Below are 23,698 nucleotides of genomic sequence, written 5' to 3'. Positions count from 1 at the left end.
TAAATATGAGAGGGTTCAAAGGATCTCTTTATTGTATACCCATATCAGAAGGAATTGTATATTCCCCAAATTTGAGAGGGGTTTTACGGCTACTTTAACTGTTCAATAAATCTTGCAAAAACTTAAAATTTTTTATAAAAAATGTTCAAAAAAATACTTTTCTGGATAAAGAATTAATAACATCTTTAAAATCCAGCTTACAGACTACGGAGTTTGGAGGAGGATCTTCGATATATATACGAAGAGTGGGTGGCTATTTCGCATCCCCCCTTTAGTACCAAAGCCTAGTTGATATGTTTGAAACATTTTTGAAGCATCAGGTTTGATGCACTCAACGATTATCTTAGCTATTAGTCTCCAAAAGACCCTATTGCAATCGGCCGAACCTCACTGTCAGGTTTAGATAGTGCAATTAATCTTGCATCAAAAAGGATTTGATGAACTTAAGGAGGTAAATCTTTGTTCAATATATTTTCGCTAAGTATTACCAATGAATTTACAAATGAATCCTGAATAAGATTTTTAGGGAAATTAGAAATTAAAAATAAGAGGGGCAAAAATCGTCAATTTCCCCCGCTTAGTTTTTATTAAAAGATAAAACTGTTTTAATAAGTTCTTCCTTGCTATTTTCGATTGAATTAGACTTTATAGAGTGGGAAGATCCTCAGCAAAAGCCTGAAGATGCAATTTTTTTAATAGAGTGAATGTATATTCATCAAACGGGGCAAATTTCCAATAGATGAAGCTAATCTGGGAGCTCCACATACGTCCCCTTGTTCTATTTTTTGAGATTATTTTACATTTATAGGCAAAATCGGCCCTTACATCAGGTATATAATTTTCCATTTCTAAATAAAAATGGTCTATTCTATTTTTAATAAAATCATTTAAAGAAGTTTTTTTTATCTGTAGGTTTAATTAAGACTTTAAAAGGAAAAGTTAAAAGATTTTCCCATGCTTAAAGGGAATTTAAATTTGAAATAACTTCCATAATAAGTGTTGTTAAAAAAATGAAATTAAATACCTTGATTTAAAAGGCAGGTGGACTAAGGTTGGTGGCTTTTCCCACTTTAAAAAAATTATCATAAAAATCAGGATAAAATGTTGAGCTACAATGGGGGTTGTTTCAATTTTATTGTATAAAATTTCATTTGAAGAGGGTTTACCAGAGTTTATACATGGTTTTAACCTGGACCCATGTTTATAAAAACAAATAGCCTGAATCAAGGTTATATTTCTATGACTTACAAATGCTTGACATGCCCATTTTAGAAGGGGAAAAAAAGTAGAAAATTTTTCTAAAAAGGTGGGGAAAATTTATGGATGAATGACCTATTGCCAAATTTCCAAAACTGTTTTTTTTAAATAAAATATATCTTTTAAATAATATAATAAAAATTAACTTAAAATATATTTGATTGAAAAATGTATATTCATCATTATTTTACTGATTAAGAAAGAATTTGGATGTTAAGGATATTTTGCAATAAAAAAAAGAGTATTTTAATATATAAAGTATAACATTTGGCCCTTGGTTGTTTTTGTGAGCAAGATAAATTTTCTCAAAAGAGCTTAGTAGCTCACGGTTATAGATTAAATAGTTGTTTGGGATGGCCATGTCTGATTTTAGAGTTAACAAAACTCATTAACCCTGACACTTGTCAAAAATTTTGATAAAGATTAGACATAATTTTTAATTAACATTATTTCATAACTATTCATTAAATTTATATATGATGATATTTTGGGTTATATTTGTTCAATTAAACCCATGTTCATCCCAGTCTAGGATTTTGTACAAATATAAAGCAGTGTGATATCTATCTACAGAAAAAATTTTTTGAAAAAATACATTTTTTTTCTATGATCATTTCCAGTTTTATACATCCGGTTTTCGATATTAATCAAATTTATTTATATGTCATATTAAGAAATATTATTAAGCTACATAATAAAATTTAAATTATTTTTCTAACATAATTATTTCTCGAGATATTTGAAAATAAATGAGGTGCATTTTGTCAAAAATGTACCATTTTTCCGCGCTTTAAACGGCCATATCTTAGCGGGTAAACAGTGTTGGAAGGTAAAATTTCTTTTTTTTTCTTATTTATAGTATATACTACGAGTATACAAAATTTAAGAAAAATTAAAAGGGGTCGGGTTGAAACCTTGGTTGATTTGATATGGAATTCACCATATATATAAATGAGTGGAAGATTTTTTTCCAGTTCTGGGGAATTAAAAAAAATTCTCATCAAAATCTAAAATTATGCCAATTGAACGAAAAAAGTATGCAATTCTTAAGACTTTTGAGTAATGAAGCCTTGAATTATTACATCAATAAATTTCCTCCAATATCCGACGATCGCGTATATATTATTTTTTTAATAAAAAATATTTTAAAAAAAATAAAAATTTCCCCGAGTATCAGTGAGTTACCCATTTTTTTATTCATTTATAAATAAAAAATTTTAACATTAAATATAAATAAAATAAATAATAATGCTCGGTAGAACAATAATTCTACATAATTATATTCTTAAAATGTCTCAATCATATATAAATAAATCTCGGCTCTAAATCGAATTCAAGCTAACTCCTGAGTCGGCTTGAGCCAAATTCTGAGCCAGCCGACTCATATGTCTCAATGAATTGACTTGAGCCTGATTCAATTTTTTGACTCAAAAACTGGCTTAGTTTAGTTCTAAGCCGACTTGGCTCAGCAATTTAACAACACTAATCACAAATAAATAAATTTTTGCCAAAAGTCGGCTTGAGCCAACTCTTGAGCCTGCTCATTAATTTTATGTTATCAAAATTTCCACCAAATTAAGTCCAAAATCCCTGAAGCCGAATTGGTCCAGAACCATTCTTAGTTTCGACATAAATATTCTTATTATAATTTTTGTTCACATTAATCAGTAACTCAATTAGTAATTTACCAGACATTTGAGATAACCGTTCATAAAAATCGACTCGAATGGAGTACTTTTACATAATACATGTAATAAATATCAAAAATTATAATTTTCTTATAATAAAAAAAAATTGAGCAGACCCAGCGAGTGGACTAAGTGAACATACTAATGGCTCATTTATTCGGAGTCGGAGTTGTTTTATGACTAGAAACTAGGCTCGAGTTGTAGCTAAGTCGACTCGACTTAGCCGCTTAACAACACTAGATACATTTTTAAAATTGTATCTGTATCTAAATAACTACTTAGACGTTGTTGTATCCAGATTTAAGTATCCTTTAACAACTCTGAAAATAATCATTATTAAAAAAATGTGTTTCCGTATTTTATTAAGCAAACATCAATTAGAGAGGTAAGAATAGAAATATAAGGTATCACTTATTTAGAAGTTGATTTAATAAATGGAAAATATCTTTCAATTTAAATTTATTATTCGTGTTATTAAAAGAGTAAAATGTAGTCTATTATAAAAATGGTTAAACTTGGATTTCAGCTAATTCAATAATATTTTTTTGGTTAAAATCGTAATTCGTTTTTAAAAATCTCCTAAATTCGAGGCGTTTAACAAAGTCCTTGAATGAAGCGGATTCATATTATTTATCTCAATAAAATTAATATTATATACATATTTGCTTAAAACATTATTTTAAGCGGGGTTTTATCATCCTATGTTCTATCTACTTTGCAAGATTAATTTTAATATTAAAAATATTGAAATCTCATGGAGCCTATTTTTTTAATGTTTACTTAAATGATTTTAAATATTAAATAAAAGTTAAAAAAATTTTAACCCGTCTCTTTAAAGCATATTTTAAGAATTAATAGTATGTAATTATTAAAATTACGTATAACTTTTATAAAAAAATTTACAGTTTAAAAAAACAATGTTCTAAATACTATATTTGTAGCTAAGAAAATTACTATTATGATATAATAATCACATATATTAAGAATTGCAGTTAAAATCATTGACTAGTGAAAGAATCTTTTAATTATCTATTACATATTGATATATTATTGTGTTGATAAAAATATTCCAGCCCCCAAGACCACCCACTTAGAAGAATAATTAAGATTACAATCAAAATATATTTAAATTATCTTGTATTTGACCATATTAATATTTGAGTTGTTAAAAATATTCTCGACCCATTCAAGACCTAGATCCGCCCACTTATAATGATAATTATAATTACAATCAAAACATAATTAAATTACCTTTTATTTGATGCCCATATCAATATTTTGAGTTGAATATTCCTGACCCCTTAAACCTAGACCCGTCCACTTGAAATAATAATTATAATTACAATCAAAATATAATTAGATTACCTTTTATTTGACCCCCATATCAATATTTTGCGTTGAAACATTCCTGACCACTTAACCCTCTATTGCACGCTATACCAATTAAAGCGAAAAATTAATAATACTAAAAAATCAGTTTATATGAAACAATTATTTGCTGGGGTAAAACATGAGACCCCACATTTGTCGCACGCCACTTTTGTAATGCCATTACATCCTGCTAATTTGCACCTGACTTTGTTATTATACTTTGGCCAATATCCAAATTGGTCTTTCCGAATTTGGAACACTGTGCTGTACCTTTTTTACACTTTTTTATATATTCAGATTGCACCGATATTTGTCTATTACTCGTTGAATTAATACTTTTATTTCCTTTACATACTTCTTCAACTGATATTTTAAAAGTTAGGAGCAACTCCTGCTCTTTTCCTGGGAATTTGTAACAGGTTTAATAGCCATGCATTAGCAAGCATTATGTCAAATATATGAAAAGCTACTCGGTGATACCATTTTCTGGACCTGATATGAATTCTATATAATGGTAGTAGGGAATCTATAAGATCCACTGCACCCATGTTTTTATTGTAATTTTTAAAAATGGCTGGACATTTCACGTTAATGCTTTCCTTTTTTGGATCGAATCGTTTCACGTCAGATATTGGGTGGGCCCCTATAAAGCTGCTCATTGGATAAACGGAACGATTGTCAAACCATTTGATAACAGATAAATCGACTCCATTGATCACCGTTTTTTTTCAATAAAACTTCCTCTTCCTTTTTTTAAATATCTTAATCTGTTGGCAAAACGCAATGTTCGAGGCGATTTGCCCTAACCGTTGATACACATTGTATTCCCCTTTGCGCTAATATAACCAGTAAGTTTATGATAGAGAACCAATTGTCAAAGCATAACTTATAATTTTGATGCAATGGGACTGCGACAACCATGCGCAGAACTGAATTCCCACAAGCCCCTATATCTGGCATACCTTCGACTTGGAGAATCTACACCATATATATTTCATAGTTATAAATAATACCATCATTTCCACATAATATAAAAAATCTAAAACCCGACTTTATAGGTTTTAGGGGGTTGTATTGTTTCATCTTACTTTGCCCTTTGAAAGGAACAACTTGCTCATCGACGCATAGATTTTCTCCTAGTGTAATTTTAAAATATCTGTTGTGATCGTCAGCATAGGTCATATTTTATGAAGAATCATACCCTTCAGTCCCAAAAGGATATGCTTTCGTGTTGAAAACATGATTTTATGAACTCCCACCTTTTTACTGACATAATATTAGCCACATCCGCGATAGTATCAGCCGTCCAATATAAACGAGCTCTTGACAGATTTATAATGCTCATATAGACCAAATTTCTTGAATTGTTCTAATTCATTTAACGATAAATTAAGGGGTCTGCTTATATCTTTTTGAATTGCATATAGATTAGATTGTACTATTGTAGGAAGTATATTTCCCAGTAAAAATTTGAAGTAGTATATCTGATTTTTAACTTTATTGGCGAAGGGTAAACTGCCTTTCCAATCTGGAGGTACTCGTAAGACATTAGTTAAAGAAGATTTCCATATATTTCGTCGTCCTGACAATCCATCATCTGGATGGCTTGAGTCAGAGTCATTGCTTTCAATATCTAAATCATCTGATTCAATTACCCCTAAAAATATTTATTATAGCATAAGAAATACAAAATTTACCAGTGTCACATGGTATATATTCTTCATCAGACGAATCACTTAATTGAGAATCCTCACTATCTACCGGTATTCTAAACTTATATCAATAGTCATTGAGCTATAAATTTATTTGATAAAATTTTTAATAAATATTTTATTTTAACAAAAATCATCTATATACGCAATGTTACCCTCAGTTAACATACCATATTATTAGAAATAAAAAATGTATTATTATTTAAAAATTTATAAAAATGTAATAATTATATAAAATGATATTATTTTTACTAGATTTCAAATATTTATAGAATTACACTAGAATTTGAATGTTATAACGAATCAAAATACGAAAAATAAATTTAAATGTATAATATTTGATAGAAAAAATAATGTTATGTTCATGATTGAAGTCTTTATTATAAAATATATATGTTATTTAGAATAAATGCGCTTTAGATAGTTAAATCAATTATAACAATATTTATAGCAAAATATTTAAGACGTTGCCTCAGATTTACACGGTTTAATAGAGGTTTAAGACCTAAACTTGCTCAATTAGAATAATAAATATGATTACACACAAGATATAAATATTCCTGAACCCCCAAGCCCTACATCGAGAGGAAACGCTTGTTCTTATAATAAATAGATCTTTAATTAGCTCTCGATTGATACCTATATTGAACATATATACTTTCATAAGTTCAATAAAAAGTAATTAAAAATAAATGAGTTTTTGTTCCGGGTCTGTGCTCAGTGCAGTCCTGAGCACCAAATTGGAAATTTTACGACCAAGCAAATAACACTAGGCGTAGTGGCCCCCCCCGCTAGAATTTTTTAAATACAGTTTTCCATGAAGAAAATATGAATTAAATTTTTTTAAGCAACAAAACAGTGAATCAATTGATATTAACAAATATTTATAAAAAAATTCCCAATTTCATTTTGACGTTTTCTATTTAATTTTTAGATATTTATGATATAAGCAAATCATTTATAGAAGTTTTTGGACAACTATTGACTATCATGTGTTATTGTTAAACGAAGAAAAGTTTTGATTAACTAGTCGAGAAAAACTAAGCTCTACTTTATAGTTATCGGTATTGTTTCGTAATGAAATAAAAGGCTATAAGTGAGCCTAAAAACCTGCAACAGAATTTATGGGGAAAACCCCATCTCTCTAAAATGTGATCAAAAAGGGTACATCTTTATGATAATATAAATGGGCGGGACATGAAAAAAATAAATAGGCTCGCAAAGAATTAACAATATTTTAAAAACTAACTATCTATATGAGATAATTTATTGGGTAAATATCATTTCACCTACTCACAATTTTTCCATCATTAATAATTATATATGGAATAAATTTGTAAATTGAATTCAACCTTGAGTAATAAGTGTGGATTTTCGGAAATGTTAGATTTTGATATTTTACCAAAATTAAGAAGTGGTGGTTACCAAATATTATTAATAACATTTATATGTTTACTCACTATCCCATGATTGTTTTTTGGATTTTTATACATTGCTATTCCAGAGCATAAATCTATAAAATTTTTAAGTTATGACAAAAATGATTTAATTAATTCGAATTGGGCACTCATTTCTATTAATAATTGCACCGCCACTTATCAAAACCAGTTAATGGGCAAATAATCGGCAAATGCATTGATATAATCTATGCACCCAATAATAGGTAGTTTTTCTAAAGATTGTTAAACTTATCGGATTATGATCCAATTATAAAAGAACACCTTTGAAGCAAAAATGAATCTTCTAGGCAACAAAATTAAAAGCGCAATATTTGAAAATGTCTAAATATTTTTTAGGTATTTGGTTTGTACTCCTGATTATATTAGGGAAAATGCTTAATTTTCATCGGCTTTCGCCAATTTTTAGTCGGCTAAAAACTCGGTAAACTTTAGTATAGGAGTTTTTCTTAAAATATAGAAGCTCCGATTTTAGATAAATTTATATAAATTAAAACGCCTTAATCTTAACAGATTTTATCAGGCATGGGCCTACAGATTGATCTGAATTAGTTAGCCATTACTCAACTATACTCAGAGTTGGGCAATACCGCGAATGCTTGTATCTAAGATACAAGATCCTTTTATATCATGTACTCAGTATCTTATTGACATTTTTAATAAGATACTAGTATCTGTATCTAAGATCCTTTATTTTGAAAAGAATCTTGTATCTTTTTCATTTTCTTTAAAAAGACACAGATACAGATTCTTTTTAATATTCATGTTTAAAACATTTACATATCACACAATGTAACTTTATTTTCTTCGTGAAATCTTGTATTATTTTTTTTATTTTTTCCCGTTATATTTTAAATATATTGATAACCAAAATTAGTTGGAAATTTTACAGGTCACAAAGATAGATAGATTAAAAATAACAACACCAAAACTAAATAAGAGAAGGATATATTTTATATGTAATATTTTTTAATTAGTAGAATGTTTAACAATCATAGTAGTGAAGATGAGATTATGGAGATAGGTTCTCCTGAATCAAATCCGAATCTTAAAATTCTAGATGGAAAATTTTATAAAGTAATTCATGTGAAAAAGAACAAGGTACAAGCTGAATGTCAAATTTGCACAAGTAAAAAAGTTATTAAAGGTTCAACAAACTCCTCTACAAACTTTGTTAAACATATTAAAGTATATTATACATTTTTATTTTATAATAATTAACATAATAATACCTATACTTAAGTCCCTCTTAGATAATTGTTATTAAAAATTTTTATAGAAGATGGTTGATTATCAAATTAAAATCATTTTGGATATATATTTTTTAGGGGTGTATCGATACTGCTTTTTGGAGGCTGATTCGATATTCCCGTTATTAAATTGATATCGGCCGATTACCGATCCTATATCATATCTAATTTCGTATTCTGTAAAGATACCAATGGTTTTAATTTTTAATACACTTTTTATTAGTATAACATCTATAATTTAACTATACCATAACTTATGTCATTTAAATATATTATAATGATCAGTTATAGTTTATATTCAATTCAATTGCAATTCTAAAAGTATATAAAATATTTTTATTGTTAAATCACTTTTATATAATAAGTAATAACATTAATCTATATACATAAATTATATTATGAAATTTGAAATAAATATTTAAAATAATATTTAAAATAATATTTAACATTAATATATCGAAGATTTCTTTTTAGAAATACCAATATTTCCAATTTATCAGAGGTCAGCTTGCGGCGAAAGTAACTGTCAATATCACCAGCTTAACTAAAAACAGATTCTGACGAGAATATCGCACACTTTTATAAACATAATGCGCAAAAAAAATAACAATATGGCAGAATGTTTATTAATTATTATTATTAAAAAAATATACATAAAAATGGATTTAGATTTTATGAATAAAAATAAATGATATTAGATATAACTTTTTTTAAAAATTTTATTTTTGTTAAAGAAGCCATTTTATATCGGATCAAATTTTATAATATTGGCTGATAACCGATAAATGGGTGAAATCGGCCCGATCCGATAAAAAATATCGGCACATCCCTAATATATTTTATATATAATTATTTTAGCAAGTTCTTATTAGAGGAAATGTTTAAGCTGCAATTTATAACATTTGATAATTTTAAAAGGCTCATCTAATATATATAATCTCCATAATCAAAACACGATCGTTTTCGTATCTCCCTAATGTATTTAAAATTTAAGGAGACTATATAATGTAATGTTGATTTTTTGCTATCTACGAGAGTCGAACCACAAACCTCCCGTTTTCAAAGGCGTATGCTTTAGGCATGCACCAACTTGAATATAATCAAATTTAAAGTATTAATTATATATATATTAATTAATAGCTGATATTTTTAAAATTTTTCCTTACCATAACTAGCTGACGGTGTTGAAGGGTAATTATTTAGTTTGTGTGTATGATAAGGGGGGAGGGGGTTATAAAGAATAAAAAAATATTATTTTCAAATAACAAGTAATAACTATAATAAAAGTAGGAGAAAAACTAACTAATTACCCCTCAACCCGTCATAAAATAATTATAATAAGGTAGAATTTATCTTTATTAGTTACTTTTATTTATTTATGATATAAGTAAAATTACATTTCAGTATTTATTTACAAAATTTAATCAATTTAAAATGCATTAAAGAAAATTGTTATGTATTTAATAATTCTAATATAATGTTGTACATTATTTTCATATTTTTTATATATAATTAATGATTTTGCAAGAAATATATAAAAAAAATTTGAAAAGAGATTTAAATTATATTTATATATATGATATTACAAACGCAAGAATTAATAAGTCATATTAGAAAATAAACAAATTTAAAAAATATATAATATCACAAACAAGTAATGATAAATACTTATTAAAGATAATGATAAAATAAAACTAGTATATTTTTTTTAGAGATGCCATTTAGCCTTATACTCCGAATATAAGCTATATTTAAAACAACACAGAAAATAACCTGCAAATTCTAATAAATCATTTGATTTAATTTTTTTTTCGTATTTGCAAATTTTTCCCATTAAATATACTACTCTCCCTTCCTTGTTTATTTATGGGCAAAAACTAATATTAAAATCCCTGGTTATCATAATTAATTCATTAATAAATATTTTATTAATTATTGCAAATATTCATTCTTATATGTGTATGCTATGTTCTTCACAAATAAATAATAAAAACTGTATTTTATAAACTATTCTTGTTGCATTTTTGCGTTACAAAAAAATCCATTTTTCAAATTGTAAACAAAAATTATGTTTTATTAAAATTATTAAGTTATTATTTAGATCCCCGTCTATGTAAATGAGAAAAAAACGCGTAATAATTGTAGATTTTTTCATAATTTAGGAGTTTTAACAAGTGGGATGAAGAACTTTTTTCGCTTAATTTTTACTTTTACATATAATTTTTAATTTTATTTTTATATATTAATTTCATTTTTCTTTTATTTTGATTATGTTTTTCACTTTGTAATTGATTATAGTTATTTATTTAATAAAGATTAAGAATCATATTTAGTATATATTTTTATTTTTTATTTAGGTTCTTAAGTTCACAATCCAAAAACACCCAATTGTGACAATGATGTTGGAGAGTGGAGGTGCCAGGGCAATTACAACTTTTCAGTCTAATGCAAATCAATATATACGGCGGGACAAGGAGACGAGTCAAACTGTATTCTAATAAAAAAAAAATCCAGAAGAACGTAAGAAAAATATGTAAATAAAAGTAGGAAAAATATTTAGAGAAATATTCTAAAAAGAAGAAAATTTATCTTTTAAAATAAAAATTGGATAAAAAAGAGATTTAGATTTATTTGATGTAGGTTGAAAAAGAAAAATTATTTTGATAAGATTATGTTACTGTAGGAATATAAAATCTAAAATTAAAAACAAAGAATTATAAAGGTAGCATTCATAGTAGATAAGATAAAGAAGTTTGTGTTTAGTTATTTAAAGGTGATAATTAGGAATTTTAAATTTAGAAGTTACTGGTAAACTAAAACTATTTGAATTTTGAAACTAATAGAGACTATGATATTTTAGAATATAAAATTATTTATTTAATTTTAATCTTTGCAATTTATGTTTCTTTTTCTTTGTCATAGTTATTTCTAGTGATCAATTTATATTGCTAAGATATAATAATATTAAAATTCGGCGAATAAGATTAGAATATAAATTTATTGTTAGAAAATAGTTGATGTTGTAATTAAATTCTTATTGAAGATTTACGTTTAACTTTTATTTTAAGGGCTGCGAGAGATAAAACAGCCTCAAGGATTTGATATGTGAATGTAGTATAATATTAGGTTGTAGATTAACCAAAAATCTTCATAAAGAGAAACGGCTTTCGTCATTAGAAAATTTATGCCGCAATCGAGCTAAATTGGAGATCGGATTTTTATTTTTTGAATCAAATAAGATTTTAAGGCAATTAGAAAACGTTATTCTAATAGTAAAAAGATAGAGAAATACTAAAAAAGAAATGATGAGATTTATTTTAAATTGTTTTAATTGGTTTTAGATAGAAGAAAATATCGTGCAGAATGAAGAAATAATTATTTTTAATAATGATATGGATATGAAATACTTCGAAAAAAGACTTTTTTTTGATAAAAAAAAGGTAGAATTCAAGATGTTTTTTAAAAGAAGAATTTTAGTGTAATATACTGATATATAATTGTGAAATAAAAAGTACGTTTTTTTTAAACAAGTTGTGCTAGAATTAGAGAATCATAATTTTGTGTTTTAGAATTGATGATAGACATAATTGTGAGAATCATAATTTATTAAGGAACAAATTGATGATAGACACAATTATGAGAATTATAATTTCTGATGGAATGAAATTGATGATAGACATAATTGATTTGTTTTTTAACAAGTCTGCGAGAGTTATGAGAATCATAATTTTGGTATGTTGAGAAACAACGAGACTTGCGAGAAGATAAGTCAGTGGGTGAAAAAGAATAAAAAAGATAATTATTCCAGTTGTTTTTGAACAATGGTCGTGAACCACATAAAGAAGAAAAGAAATAAATATTTTATTTTTCTTTAAAGAACAGGTGTGTACCACAAGACAAGATTTTTATTGAATAAAAATTTAGAGCTAAGTTTTTTTAGATTCCAGATATTCAAGAGAATTTTAGATATAGATTCAACGGTAGATAAACATGTTTGACAAAGATGTGGATTGATAGCTAAAGGACGATTACCTACAAAGGGCTCAAGGAAGATATAGAGTTGGGCTTCATTGAGGGTAGAGGGGTGATAGAATTTGACATAATAGTATAATTAATTTAGCGTATTTTGATTATGTATTATAGTTTTAAGATTTAATTTAGAGAAAAAAAAAGAAGTATATAGAAATTAAGCTATTTAATAGATTATGTAAGGAAAAATTAGATTAGAGGCGATAACCTTAAGACGATGTGGACATATGATATATTCGGTGTAGTTCAAATTTGAGAATAAATGTAAGAAAAAGGGATAAAATATTTCAGAAGTTATAAAGGGTTAAATAGATTATTTTAGGTCGAAGTAGATTAGATGCGATCTGAAACGGTGAGACCAAGATCAAGTGAGAATAAAGACAAAGTCGATAACTAGGAACTGTCGTAAGATCTATACGGTTACAAGAATTAGATGCCTAGAACTTCAAAGACAAGCGACTAGATAGAACAAAGGGTCAATACGTTCGAGATGCAATCGTTAATCGCTGACCAATATAGCAAGGTGACTGAAACTCTAGTCTAAGATACGAAAATCGACGACCTTAAAGACGAGAATTCGTGGAAACAATAGTAATCGCAGAAAATTAGAGAACATTTTAAACAAGAAACTAGATAGAACAAATTTTCGAGACGTTCATGCTGCAATCGTTAATAGCTTATTAATATCGCCAATTGTTGAAGGAAACTTTAGTCTAAGATACGAAAGTTGATGATCATAGAGACCAGAATTCTGGGAAAAAATCGTTAATAGCAGACAAATTATCGTGAAGCGTGACAGAGTTAAAGAGCCAATCGGTTAACATAAAAGAACGTTAGAAATAGGCGACTAGTAAGTGGTCAATGCTGTCAAGCTACAATCGTTAACAAAAGTCGTCATCGTTTACCAGATAATATGCTAATCATTAATTACTAGAAACCGTTAGAAAAAAGCAAAGACTAGGATAATTTACCAAGGTTAAAACGAAATATAATTAAAAAGAGACTAGAAAAATTTATAGGGAATCATGAAAACCGAAGTGAATCGAGTTCGTCAATTGCCTATAGAGATCAAGAGATAATCGTTTACAAGGGGTTGACAAGAAACAAAAGGATTCAAGAATTTCAGATTGTAATCGAATACAAACAGTCCTTAGAAGTGAAGAATCAATAGACAACCGTCGTTAGAAATTAGAAGACATTAAAGATTAAGAATAGATTTGGTGGAGATACCAGATCTGTAAAGTAATCGAAAGAAGTTGGTCATTCGCTGATTGGTGGGTCTAACTTAAGTGGAAGGGTGTTGTATTTTTGCGTTACAAATGCTTTATTCAAATTGTAAATAAAAATAATGTTTTATTAAAATTATTAAGTATGTATATGAGAAAAAAAACGCGTGATAATTGTAGATTTTTTCATACTTTAAGAGTTTTAACAAGTGGGATGAAGAACTTTTTTTTTCGCTTGAAAGACTTTTTTTTAATTTTTACTTTTACATATAATTTTTAATTTTATTTTTATATATTTATTTTATTTTTCTTTTATTTTGATTATATTTTTCACTTTGTAATTGATTATAGTTATTTATTTATTTAATAAAGATTAAGAATCAAATTTAGTTTATATTTTTATTTTATATTTAGGTTCTTAAGTTCACAATCCAAAAACACCCAATTGTGGCAATTCTAATTTAATTGGTAATGATAATTTAAAAGTATCTTGTATTTAAGATATTCTAATTTAGAAAAGATACAAGTATCTTTTATCTTGTATTTTTTTGATATTGAAAAAATACTAGTATCTGTATCTAAGATTCATTTTTTTATAAAGAATCTGTATCTGTATCTAGATTTTTTTTCTGGAGGACCTGTCCAACTCTGACTATACTCCTGATATAAGCCATGCGAAACAATTAACGTTAAAGCTTAGGTTCACAAAGGTGGGCGAGGGGAGGATAGCGATGTTGGGGTTGAAAAACATTTTGTTAAATTCATTTCAATTCATAACTCTATAGGTTAGGGGCTAACCTTGTTTCGTTCGTTAAATTAGTTTTATTTTGAATAATGAGGCAGATAGCAGAAAAGAGGTAGAAGCTCTAATTTTTGAATAGTATCTAGTCTCTATAACCTTTCTCGTTATCAATCCATTGTTTAAATATTTTTAAAAAAACATAATTTGTTCGTCACGGTCCAATTTTTACTTAGATAGATATTCATAGACCGGCCCAGGCCAACCCTAAAAAGTGGGTTTAAATCACATACGGTAAAAAATACCATGTTTTTATTTTCAGTTATGACTGCAGTTATAATTTTATTTCAAATAGAAATATCATATTTCATATATACATGATAAAATTATTATGGATGATTTTTAATCAAAATAAATGCTGATATACTTGTTCATAGAGGTGCTTGAATCTAAATCAGAAGGACTAAATAGCGGGAACCTATTCCATTCTTATTAGCCAAGGGTTCATATAAATAAAAGATTCATTGTTTTATTAGAAAAGCAAGGGCTGTGAACCCGAACCCTGATATTTTATTGAACCAAAACTCAAAATTTCATTTCATTTTTTTTCTTTATTTCATTTATTTTTTCAAATTATAAAAAATTTGAACAGTATTAAAATTACATCTAAAATATTTATAAAATAAATACTAGATATTTAAAATATTGTTTTTTTTATTTTCAGTATTAATAACATTTTTTGTGAAAATCATTAATCGCGGAATCGTTTTTTATATTAGTGTATCCATTTTGTGTAAATTAATTTCTCAATGCCGACACCGGAACCCAGGTTTTTAATGAACCCAAACCAGAATTCTTTTTTAGAAGTATTAACAGCCTTGAGAAAACCTGTTTCATTTTTGTAACAAAATCCTCTGCTTTGTAAAAAAATTTGTTAACAGATGATAGATGTTGATTGTTTAGGACTTATATTTTCTTTAAGCTAGAAAGTTTCATGTGACAACCCTTCTAAAAAAGAAATAACAAATAAATAAAACATAAATAATTTGTGAATCTGCTAGGGACATCAAGGCCAGACCATTATACGAAGAGATTAGAATTACAGTAAAAGACGATAAGCAATTATTTTGTGACATATTTGATTCATCTGATAGACTGGTATCCATTTATCCTACTTTATATACACTAAGAATATTATTAACAATACTGCACCGTAGAGTGTGCCGAACTTAGTTGTATTCAGTTTAAATGAATCAAAGCCTTTATTCATTCAACAATGACACAAGATGATTAAATAGTTTGGCAATATTTTATATTGAAAACCATTTGTTTAAATCATTAGATATTGAAAAATTAGTAAATAATTTCGCAATAATGATATTGCGTAAAAAGAATATTGTATTTTTTTTATTAAAATCAATTGATTTATTGCTTTGATTTATATACATTTTTAAATAAAAATAGCTTAAAATGTGTTTCGTTTAGTCATTTATTAGAAGAAAATTAAATGCTAAAAAAATTAAGTAGGAAGCGCATATAGTAGTGCCTGCAATTAAAAATTGTCTAGCACCGGTACTGCAGAGATATGAGCTAACCAAGCTGAACTAAGGACTAGTTACACTTTTGACTGTTTTGTTTGGTAGTTTATATTGATGATTTGCATTTGCCAATCAATTAAGATGATTTATACGAGACGTATGATTTTAGGGGTTGAGACTGAAAATAAAAATATTATAAACCCAGGCCTAAATTAATTTAAATTAATTAACCAGTTGAAAAATCATATAATGGACTATTTAAAATTCATTTGTTTCTCATATTTTCAATTGAAACAAACTACATAAAATATGTACAGCATAAACTTATTTAAAATCACCAAATTAAAAAAAACCCAAGTCAATCAGGTTGAGTGAAAAAAAAATTTTTTTTTTTTTTAAAAAAAGGGCTTGGCTTGAAAAATAAACTTCCTAAAATCTGGTAGGGCGCAAAAATTTGGCCCGGAGTCTTTGATTCATATAGATTTGTGGTTTATATATTCAACAATGTGCATTGAAACTTAATAAATGACTTGAATTTATTCATTCGAGAAGTCATTATTCTTTTGTCTATAATATTATATCAGAAAGAAAATTATAATATTAAGTTATGAATAAACCAGGGATGCGAACCCGGCAAAATTTTAGCCCCGGGTTAGTTTCGGGTTCGGTTTAAGTAAAAAAATAAAAGGTGGGTTCGGTTCCGGTTGGGTTTATGGAAATATTTTTGAACCCGGGTTTGGTTCCGGGTTCAGCTCGGGTTTAAGAATTTTCGAATTGATATTAAAAAACTAGACATAAATTTGGTATAAAAATTAATTTTTTATTTTATTTATAGGCAAAATACATTTAAAAATACAAAACAGTCATAAACCTTGAAATAAAAGAGTTAAAGAGGATAAATTTTAAATAGCAATGATTTCATAGAATTAAAAAACAGATGTATAAATTTAATTTCAATTATAATATACACTTCATTAATATATATTAAAAATTAATCTGAACAAAAAATAAATCAATATAATAATTTTTACTTTGACTTGTTCATTCCTTTAATTATTAATCTTTGAGACTAAGTTAAAAATTAAAAATAAATGGCGTGAATGTATTTAATTGCTTTAAATTTATTTAACACTACAATAGAAATCTTCGAAAATAAATTTTAAAAAAAAATTAAAAAATGGCGTAAAAGAATTAAGTTGTTTAAAATTTATTATCACTTCACTTAAAAAGGTATTATGATAATTTTTTAAAATCTCAATTAAATTATTAATATTTGTATTTACAATTATACAAATATCTTAATATATGATTTTAAACAATATACTGAACCCGCTTGAACCCGGGTTCATAAAAATTCCTGGGTTCGTTCGGGGTTGTAAAAATTTTATAAATGGGGTTCAGGTTCGGTTCGGGTTCAGATTTTTTATCAAAAACCCGGGTTTACTCCTCCGGGTTCAGGTTCGGTTCAAATCCCTGGAATAAACAAAAGAAAATTATAATATTAAGTAATGAATAAACAAAAGAAAATTATAATATTAAGTAATGAATAAACAAAAGAAAAATGCAATGTCAAATAAATAAATTTCGAATCTATATAATAAATTCATCGCGATAGATAGGCAAATAGTGAAAGTAACCACCGAATACGTCAATTACAACACTATAACATAATTCAAATTCTGAAAATAGTTCTTAGAGTAGATTATAAATAAGTCTAAATATATTTTAGCTAAAAAGTCATTTTACAAATATTAGCCTTTTCTTAATTTCTGTGAAATCATACATATCTAAAAAAATACAATTTAATTCACTCACTCGAGAAATTTTTCTAACCTATGAATAAAAATTTAAATAGAAATAATTGACTACCAAATACTAGAACGTTAACCTCAAAATAATAATCCCCCCCCCTCTCTCAATGAGAAATTTTATATAATTTCTTTAAACTCAGCATCTCCTGCAATCGGAGATTGCAACCTACACCTCCTACAACCAAAACCTCTTCGTAGGAAGTATCATGCCCATTTTCTGTTTTATAATGGGCCATAGCTCTCTCAGTTATTTCGACCAACATAGCGAATACTGTTTCTTGTAGGGAATAACACAAATCTGCTGCGGTATAAATCTCGTTTTGGTAATTGATAAAGGGTGAAGAGGGCTTAATATTTTCTAATTAGTTTGAAAGAAAGAATTATATTAAATTAATCAATACAGGCATAACATAATTAGAAATAAAAATAGATGATTAGAATAAAAAAGTAAAAATAGAGTATGTATTATGGAGAAAAAAATTAAAAAATTACCTACTGAATTTTCTTTCCCCTTTTCAACACCGTATTTATTAATAGCATTTTCGAGATGGCTAAGAATGCCTGAAAAGGAAACATCCATTCCTTTAACAACGTATGGTAGTGAATAATATTTACCAAAACCAAGAGTTTTAGCGAAAATTTCTATATTTTGACCCGGTGAAGGATCGTTAGGAAGTTTAAGCATTCGGGCGAATCTGTCCAAGCAATTTCCTACCGCTATGTCCAATGTTTCACCAAAAATTCGATATCGTTGTCCCGAGTAGGCTATGATCTATCAATGATAGTTGAAAGTTTTGTAATATGAAATAAATAATTTTACAAAACATTTTTTGTTTTTGAATTTATAAGTCTGTTGAATTATTGGAAAAACTAATATTTTTATAAATTAATTATCCTTCACACTATGTCAAAAAATATAGTAAATTGATTAAACATTATATTTTATTCATTATTTAATAATGCGCCGATAAGTTATCGGCAATAGCTTTTCTTTTTTAAAAAGGATCGCCCAACAACGCGTATGGAAATTAATGGTACTATTAAAATTGGCAGCTGCGCCAAATATTCTTCTAACTCAATATTTTTAAAATTTAAATGATTATTTTGATTTAAGGGCCTAATAAAGATGTTCTAGCGTTCAAATTGATCTTAGCTAGCTACGGATACCATGTTTGTTTGGTTTGTAAAACATCGTTTATCTCTGAGATGAAAATAATGAATAATATTTTCTAGCTAGTCAAATTATATTGTTATTTCAATGGTAATGAATTTTTAGTAGCCAATATCTTAACAAGATCTAATTCTGAAGTCATCTCTGAGAATTTGGTTATTAATATATTCATATAATGCTGAAGAGACGTTTGTATATAAGATGATGAGAGGGGGGGGGGTAAATTTTTCGCTAAATACTCATTCAGTATATTTATCAAAGTCTCTTAATACTACGAGGTAGAGATGTAAAGGTAGCGAAATTTCATATTTCCACGGGAAATTAAATTTCCCGAATTTTTCCTTAATATAAATATAATATTTTATTGCAAAAATTATTATTTATAAAATATATTATTTTATTTCAAAAATTATGATTTATAATTTAATTTATTATATCACAAATATTTTAAAATAATTTTTATTTTCCTCGTGAGCCTTTAAACTTATTTTTTTTATTCAACCATTGAGTAACTCTTCAAATCTATAATTTTAAAAGTAAAAAAACAAAGATATAAGTGTTAAACATTATATTCTCATACATAATATTAATATGATATATAAGGACCATTATATTTTAATCATACTATATAAATGGTATAATAATTTATTTATGTTTAATTTAAATTAATGATTGCAATATTTTTTCCAACATCTGGAATAAAGAATATATCAATATGAAAATATTGTCAATTGACATTTAATTTCCCAAATTAATAAAGATGTCTCAGCATATCAAAAAATGTCAAAAGTATATTAACAATTTACAATTTAATGAAGTTGATAATAATAATTCACTGAAGAGGATATTGTAGTATGTATACCAGATTCAAGTAATCCTAATAAAAACAATATTCCAAAAAAAACATAAATAAAACCATTCTAAATACTTTTAAAGAAAATATCAATAATTTTAATAATTTATCAGGCACATCTAAAATTAAAAAAATTTTTGACATTGTAACTGAACAAAATCAAACACAACTTGACAGTGCTTTGACATTAGCTATTTTTATGTCAAATTGCCTTCAATTAGTTGAAAATAATTTTATCAATTTTTGAAAATTAATGCGCTTTCTTTAAATTCATTGACACAGGATCTAGTGCTCATACTAGTGATTATAATGCATCTGAGCTGATCAAGGTAATTGAAGAAATTGGTAGTAAAAAAATTATCTTACTAGTAACTGATAATGCAAAGAATATGAAAAGGCCTGGAGTCTTGTTAAGGCAAAATATAATTATATTGAATCAGGGACGAAGCGTCCATAGAAGCAAGGGAAGCATTGCTTCCCTTTAAATTTTTTTTACAAAATTCTTAGATAAACTTAATATAATCTTTATACTATGCTAAAAAAAAAATAAAATTACTTCCTTAAAATAATTAATATATTTTTTCTAACGTTAAAAAGATTTATAATATTTTACTACGATAAAAAATTTACGTTAAAAAATTTACTATTATTTTTACTACGTAAAAAGTTTACTATTATATTTACTATGTTAAAAAATGATGGAAGCAAATTTAATATTGCTTATTTTCCTATAATAAATATACTAATAAATCATGATTCATACGATATTTTTTTGGTGTAATTTTTTTATTACGTTAAAAAAAAATATACAAGAGGGAAGCAAATCTAATATTGCTTATTTTTTAATAAATAGAAAATCATGTTATGATATTGTTTAATTTTACGATTAAAAAATAAGCATTGGGTAAGAAAATAAAAAATTGCTTATTCTTGTATAAAAGAAAAATAAGTTTTTTATATTAAATTTTTTTTCTTACTTTTTTTAAAAAAATTTTTTTCTCTTTAAATTAATGTTTAATAATTGTAATTGTATTATTGAAAATTTATTAATATTATCATTTAGCTCAAGAAATTTTGATACCAAAAAATTAATTATTGAAAAAGGAAGACCAAAGCCAATTTTAAGAAATTTAAAAAAAGAAATAAAATCTTGCATTCGTAATTTTTGTATCGATAAATATGATAAATATGAATGGCTCACTGTAGTGAATTTTCTAATTCTCTATATTGTGGGTCATGCTTATTATTCCCAAAGGAAAAATATGTTTGGAATGATAGAGGATTTTCGGATATGAATAATTTTTCAAAGGCAGTTAAACGACATAAAGAATCAACAGCTCATTTGCAGTCGATGATTCAATTAAAAACATTTGGCGAAATTAGTATTGAAAATATGATAGATTCGATGCGCAAAATTTCAATCGAACAGCATAATTCGAAAGTTAAATCAAATAGAGAAATATTTTAATCAATTCTATATGTTTTCTTGGAGTTCAGCAGCTCGCATTCCGTGTTTTTAAATTATGCAAATTCATTTTAACTTTGGCTGCAACAACAGCAAGTGCAGAACGGGGGTTTTCATATTTAAAAATAATCAAATCTTATTGTAGAAACAGAATGAGTCAAAATCGATTATCGAATCTAGCTTTGATTTCTATTGAAAAAAAATTATTGAAAAATTTAAAATCTAGTAATAACTTTTATAATTCAGTACTTGATCATTTACTCAAAAACAAAGACGAATTCCGTTTATTTATAAATCTTAATTATGGTTTGACTAATAAATAAAATAAATTTTTGATTGCTTCCCTAGTAGTAAACTTGACGCCTCGTCACTGTATTGAATGCTTTGGATGTGCTGCACATGGCTTCTGCTTATTAAAGATTTATGCCAAATACGTTTTATTGAAAAGATCATCATAAAACAAACAAATAATTAAATATATATAATTTAATGGTATTTTATTGGCAACTTTTAAAGAAAGGCAAATATTGGAAGTAGTGTTGTAAATCGGCTAATTTTAGCCGACTACAAAACGGCTGCCGAGATTTTAGGTGAAAAAAACGGTTAAGCCTAATTAGCTAAAGCCTAAAAATCGGCTAAGCCTAATTAGTGAAGCCTAAAAATCGTCTAACTAAGCCTAAAATTAAATTAGTCGAAATTCTGATTTATTTATTTTAGTAAAATAATTTTTATTTATATTTAATGTAAATATTTTATTATTATCAACAAATAAAAATGATATGATTTAATATTTTTTATTTATATAATTATATTTTGAAATGAAAATAAATTTATTTATTTGACGGTTTTTAATAAAATAAATAATATGCTGCATTGTAAAAATGTAATATTCTTTTTAATATAATTTATTAGTGATTTTCACAATCTTCTTTGTAAATACATCTTTTATTGAGGAATTATATTGTAAATTTTATTAGATAAATAAACAATCTTTTAGGTAAAATCTTTTATAATTTTTTTTATAAATTTTATAGAATTATCTATTTTTTATTAAATGAGGTGGATTTTATGAAACTTTTTTGATGATATTTTATATGATCTTTTTAAGGATAATATTTTAATGTGACAATTGTCATAATCGTTATTTTTTGAATTTTTTTGAAGAAAATATGTTAAAATAAGTATTAATAACATGTGTAAATATATATTTAGTGAAGATGTACCAATGAAAAGTGACAATTGTCATAATCGTTATTTTTAAAGTTTTTTAAATTTTTTTGACAATATATTAAAATAAGTATTAATAACATGTTTAAATAAAAATTTAGTGAAGATGTACCATAGAAAATTGACAATTGTCATAATCGTTGTTTTATAAGTTTTTTGAAGAAAATATGTTAAAATAACATGTGTAAATATAAATTTAGTGAAGATGTACCAATGAAAAGTGACAATTGTTATAATCGTTATTTTTAAAGTTTTTTGACGAAAATATGTTAAAATAAGTATTGATAACTAATGAAAAAAAATAAAAAAACTCTTTACTCTCAACCCTTTACTCTCAAAAATATAACTTATCAATCCAAAATAATCCTTTCTAACAATATTAAATAAATATAATAAACATTACTACAATTCTACTTTATTCATGTATATATATAACATATAAACATATTAAATCTTCCCCAATCAATCCCGTCTTCATCCAACATCTTCACTCCAAATAGCAAACAAAGAAACTTTTCCAAACAACCCATGTGTTAATTTCGTTTTCCTTCCATCCACCAGGAAAATCAATTTTCCTGTCAGAAAATATATTTCTTTTTTTTTCAACAGCTACAACACGCCCACCCTTCACAAGCCCAGCGTCCCTCTCTCTGTGGTGGTATTATATCGAATCGTCCCTTTGAATTGTATCGGTATGCCTTGAAGACGTTCAGGGAATTTATCGAATCGTCTTCCCTTATGATGATTTATAATATAATATCTCCGATACATTTCAATATATAATCGCAGAAACACATATTATCAATAATGACATGTACATTGGAATATCTGCATTTATAATCCATGGAACATTAATATGGACAATGTAATATCAGCAAAACATAATAATTCATTCATTTTAAGA

The 23,698-nt window shown here is 26.3% G+C and overlaps 1 protein-coding gene across 2 annotated transcripts in view; it reads right to left on the bottom strand.

The window, feature by feature from the left end:
• The window catches only part of LOC135922759 (tRNA N6-adenosine threonylcarbamoyltransferase-like), a 67,882-nt gene that overhangs the window by 11,179 nt on the left and 33,005 nt on the right, over positions 1-23,698 (bottom strand). The window contains exons 4-6 of one of the 2 annotated variants that reach the window (XM_065457215.1): positions 18,694-18,850; positions 18,571-18,639; positions 18,215-18,436 (exon numbers count right to left, since the gene is read on the bottom strand). In XM_065457215.1, coding sequence (XP_065313287.1) covers positions 18,215-18,436; positions 18,571-18,639; positions 18,694-18,850 — 448 coding nt within the window. Of the gene's footprint in view, positions 1-18,214; positions 18,437-18,570; positions 18,851-23,698 lie in introns of both variants that reach the window. The other variant, XM_065457214.1, reaches the window with a different exon arrangement.

This window comes from Gordionus sp. m RMFG-2023, chromosome 1 (genome assembly GCF_954871325.1).
Source record: "Gordionus sp. m RMFG-2023 chromosome 1, tfGorSpeb1-WG-v2, whole genome shotgun sequence".
NCBI classification, from domain to species: Eukaryota; Metazoa; Nematomorpha; class Gordioida; order Chordodea; family Parachordodidae; genus Gordionus; species Gordionus sp. m RMFG-2023.
Note: the sequence above shows the minus strand (reverse complement) of the source record. Positions and strands in the feature narration are given on the sequence as shown.